Source organism: Rhagoletis zephyria, unplaced genomic scaffold (assembly GCF_001687245.7).
Source record: "Rhagoletis zephyria isolate East Lansing unplaced genomic scaffold, Rhagoletis_zephyria_1.1 Rzeph_scaffold_07448, whole genome shotgun sequence".
NCBI lineage: Eukaryota > Metazoa > Arthropoda > Insecta > Diptera > Tephritidae > Rhagoletis > Rhagoletis zephyria.
This window is the reverse complement of record NW_016164531.1, coordinates 24,537-28,208: the sequence shown is the minus strand read 5'-3', so window position 1 is coordinate 28,208 and position 3,672 is coordinate 24,537. Positions and strand designations below refer to the sequence as shown.

At 35.8% G+C, this 3,672-nt stretch overlaps 1 protein-coding gene across 2 annotated transcripts in view; it reads right to left on the bottom strand.

Annotated features, from left to right (window-relative positions):
* Positions 1 to 1,033: 1,033 nt before the first annotated feature.
* Positions 1,034 to 3,672, bottom strand: part of LOC108374196 (translocation protein SEC62-like) — a 10,937-nt gene continuing 8,298 nt past the window's right edge. Inside the window, exons 2-3 of one of the 2 annotated variants that reach the window (XM_017630170.1) lie at positions 2,528 to 3,373; positions 1,034 to 2,466 (exon numbers count right to left, since the gene is read on the bottom strand). In XM_017630170.1, coding sequence (XP_017485659.1) covers positions 2,164 to 2,466; positions 2,528 to 3,373 — 1,149 coding nt within the window. In that variant the 3' untranslated portion in view covers positions 1,034 to 2,163. The remainder of the gene's footprint in view (positions 2,467 to 2,527; positions 3,374 to 3,672) is intronic. The other variant, XM_017630171.1, reaches the window with a different exon arrangement.

Below are 3,672 nucleotides of genomic sequence, written 5' to 3'. Positions count from 1 at the left end.
TTTGTGATTTACTTGGTTTAGCATTAATCAACAATTTTATTTAGCTTGAGGCTGTTTCTAATGAAAAAGGTTGTGGAAAAACAACAATAATTAACAATGGTAGAAGTTGTAAACTGTTGTTGCTTTTTCCACATTTTCATTTGTTCAACCCAACTACAATCAAGTGCAACGATTTTGTTGCTATTTAGACTTGATCATGTGGTTGTTGTTTGTTGTTGGTTTTTGTTAATATTCTATTGTTAGAATGTTTATCTTTATGGTGTGCTCATCCTTAAATTATTTGTTATTTATGGCCTTATAACAATTCTTATATTGTGTTTCTCTTAATCAATTGACATCAAGCGTAACTATAGACAGTTTTAAACGGCAAGATCTCCTGCTAGAATAGGATGACTTTCATCAGTACTTTTGCATTTTTAACCGACTTCACAAAAAGGAGGAGGTTATCAGTTCGTCGGATTTTTTTTTTTTAATGTACATATACATACCGCATAATTTTGGACCACGTTAACCGATTTCTATAATTCTTTTTGTATGGGAAAGATGTTGGCTCACAGGTGGTCCCATACTAATTTGGTTTAAATCCGATGGATCATGAAAAAATTAACGATAATCTAAAATTTTTATATGAGAATTGAAGTCTTTTTTTTTTTTTTGCTTAAAAATTACTTGTAACATATGCGGTATATGCGTTCCTCAGAAAGCCGCATACAAAAAATCCGCACAGCCAGGGCATTTTCGAAAACCGCATAAATTCAGATAAAGAATTCTAAAAAAAAAAAAACCGCATAAAAAATCCAGTGACGCAATATTATGAAGAAAAAAACAATTTATTTCTTCACTTTAACACTTATTATTCCATGTAAAACTGAACATTAATAAAAAAATAAAATTTTATCTGTATTTTAACCAAAAACAAAACACAGTAAATGCATGAATTATGTAAGAATACAAATACAAATTATTTATCAGAGGCACTGTCTTTCGCTTCAGCGAAAAAATTGTTTGAAAAACCGATTGTTTGTTACGACTGCGAATCGTTTGAACCAATTTTTTTTCGGAAGCTGGCACAAAAAAAGTTTAAATAATAAAGAAAATTAGTTAAGAAGTTTGAGAGACTAAATACGAAATGATGCTGGGGAGCTCGAGCTTCAAAGAATTTTTTAAGCTCGATTTTTAAGCTTCATCTGAAAGAAGCCAATTCTGCGAGTATTTTTTTTTTTTGAAGAATATGCATACTTTGTGGTAGATATACATATTACAAAATAGCCAAGAGATGGAAATGGGTCTACAACATTCGGAGAAACCGAAGCTGTTCATCTTGCACAACAGAAGGCAGAACTAAGCTGTTACATATGTTTGACTTGAAATTTGATTGAAATTAAGGGCCTACAGTTTAAAAACGCTTCCGATTAGAAGATTGGATATTATGAGAACAATTTTTATGGCAGAAGACACGTTTGCCATTGCCTGCCGGGCGTGAAAGCTGTTAGATTAACATTTTCTGCTTTTTTTCAGGAATCGAAATGAGGGTTAGTATGCAATTTAGACCACCACGTAAAACGCTTTAAACAAGTTTAGTTTTCAAAAATGATAAGCAAAAGCATTTTAGACAAAAATTAAAAATAATATATGAAGGCAAATGATTGGGGTTGTATTAGTGAGAAAATTACAAATCAATAAGGTTATTTTTCAAAACTAGGCTTACAAAGTTAATTAGCGTCAAAATAAATTCCACTTAACCAGTTCAAAATTAAGTAATCCTCCGTAACCGTTTTTCACAAGTTCATATATTTGCCATTATTTATTTATGATTAATAAATATAAATTTTATAAATAAAGTAAAATTCTAAAACGATTATAAAATTTGGTCATCAAAGAAATAAAATTAATAAAATATGCGCGTGCGCATAAATGCAAACTACAAATTAGATTCGAGCAAATTAACAGCATGCAACTAAAAAATATGTATTATTTATAATGCTATGATTATAAGAGATTTAAAAGGATACTAAGATGTACTAGGAAGAGAGCATGATTTGCATAAACATACAAACATAAATATATATGTATGTATGCCAAATATAAATGGCAGGCCTCAAGTAAATGCGCACACAAAAAAAATCGCACAAACTCAACGTGCCGCCAAAAAAAAACTAGATCTCACCCTTTAGCGTCCGACACTGCGGCCACTTCGCTATTGTCACCGCCACTGCCGACACTGCTCTGCGACTCATTTTCAGCGGCTACTGAGTTGGCACTAGCCACCGATTGTGCGACATTGCGACGCCGCAATTCGATCTCAGCATCATGCTCCTTCACCTCTTCAATCTTTTCCGGTTCCAGTGGTATCGCTTCGGGGGCAGTGTCATCCTCTGCATCGCTGTCCTTGTCCTTCTTCTTAGACTTCGATTTGGAACGCTTTTCGGCGCTTTTCGATTTTTCATCTTCGGTCACATATTTGGTCTGTATTGCAAAGATTTTGTAATAAAATTTAATACGCTCAAAAACTCCTAAAAGAACTTACCTCGTAGAGTGGCCAAAATGAGGCAAAGAATCCCACATCCTCGGTCAAATTCGGCAGCAGCCAGAAATGCACTTTTCCATAAGTCAATGCCCAAACAATTGTGAAGATGATGAGGCGTATCACCGTCAGCGCTAATATAACTACAAGGAATCCAGCGGCCGCTACTGAAAGGTAGTAGACTCCTTTGCGCAATAGCGGTGGCCATAGCGGGAACAGGCAAATCACAATAGCGCCCAATAGCAATATCAGGCCATAGATCCAATAGTGTAATGGGATGGGGTCGAAAATCCAAACATATGCCTCAGAGCCGTCCACAAATACCTGTTCATGATGCATATCCAGCCGGATCTTACGCTTGCGTTTCTCCTTCTTCTCGCCGCCGTTGCCAGCACCGGCGCTGTTATTGCCATCACCAGCGCCATTGCCACCGCTTGCTTCACCCTCAGCTTCAGTATCTTTCTTCTCTTCCTTTTCTTTTTTACCAATGCTCTTATGCTCTTTTTCATCAGCTTTGTTTTTCGTTGTTTTGCTACCGGCAGCGCTGCCAGCACCACGCATTTCATCCAGGGAGACAGGCACTTTTTTGGCGCGATGGAAAAATTTATGCTCCAACATGGCATCCAAAAATTCAATGGCCTGTTCACGTGTGGTAAAAAGTGCATCATCGCCGGTGGCGAACTTTGACTTCATCAATGCATCAATGGCCTTATTCGAGGAGAAATACTCCACATTGTGGCTGAGAAATTTGGTTTTCTTTGTTTTTACGTTCTTTTTCATCCATTTGGCGACCTTGTATTCGTCTTTGGTCGGCTTTTCTACCTCCTGTTCGCCAGGGCCTGTGTACTCCTATGGATGGGAGGGGAAATAAGGGAATTGAATGTAGTTAGTTAATGATTAAGTGTTATAAATTTAAACCAACGCGTTTCTTAGCACAGAGTTTCAATGCTTGAGGTTATATGGATTTTAACTGTAAACATTCACTTAACACAAAAACGCAAGAATTAAGTAAATTGAAAAGAAAAAATTATATAAAATTATAAGCAATCAAAGTAAAACCGCAATGTGATGCCAAATGAAAAGTAATTCCGCATTAAGGAGGTGGGTCAGAGAAAATAAAAATGCAATGGAATAAAATTAAATTAAAT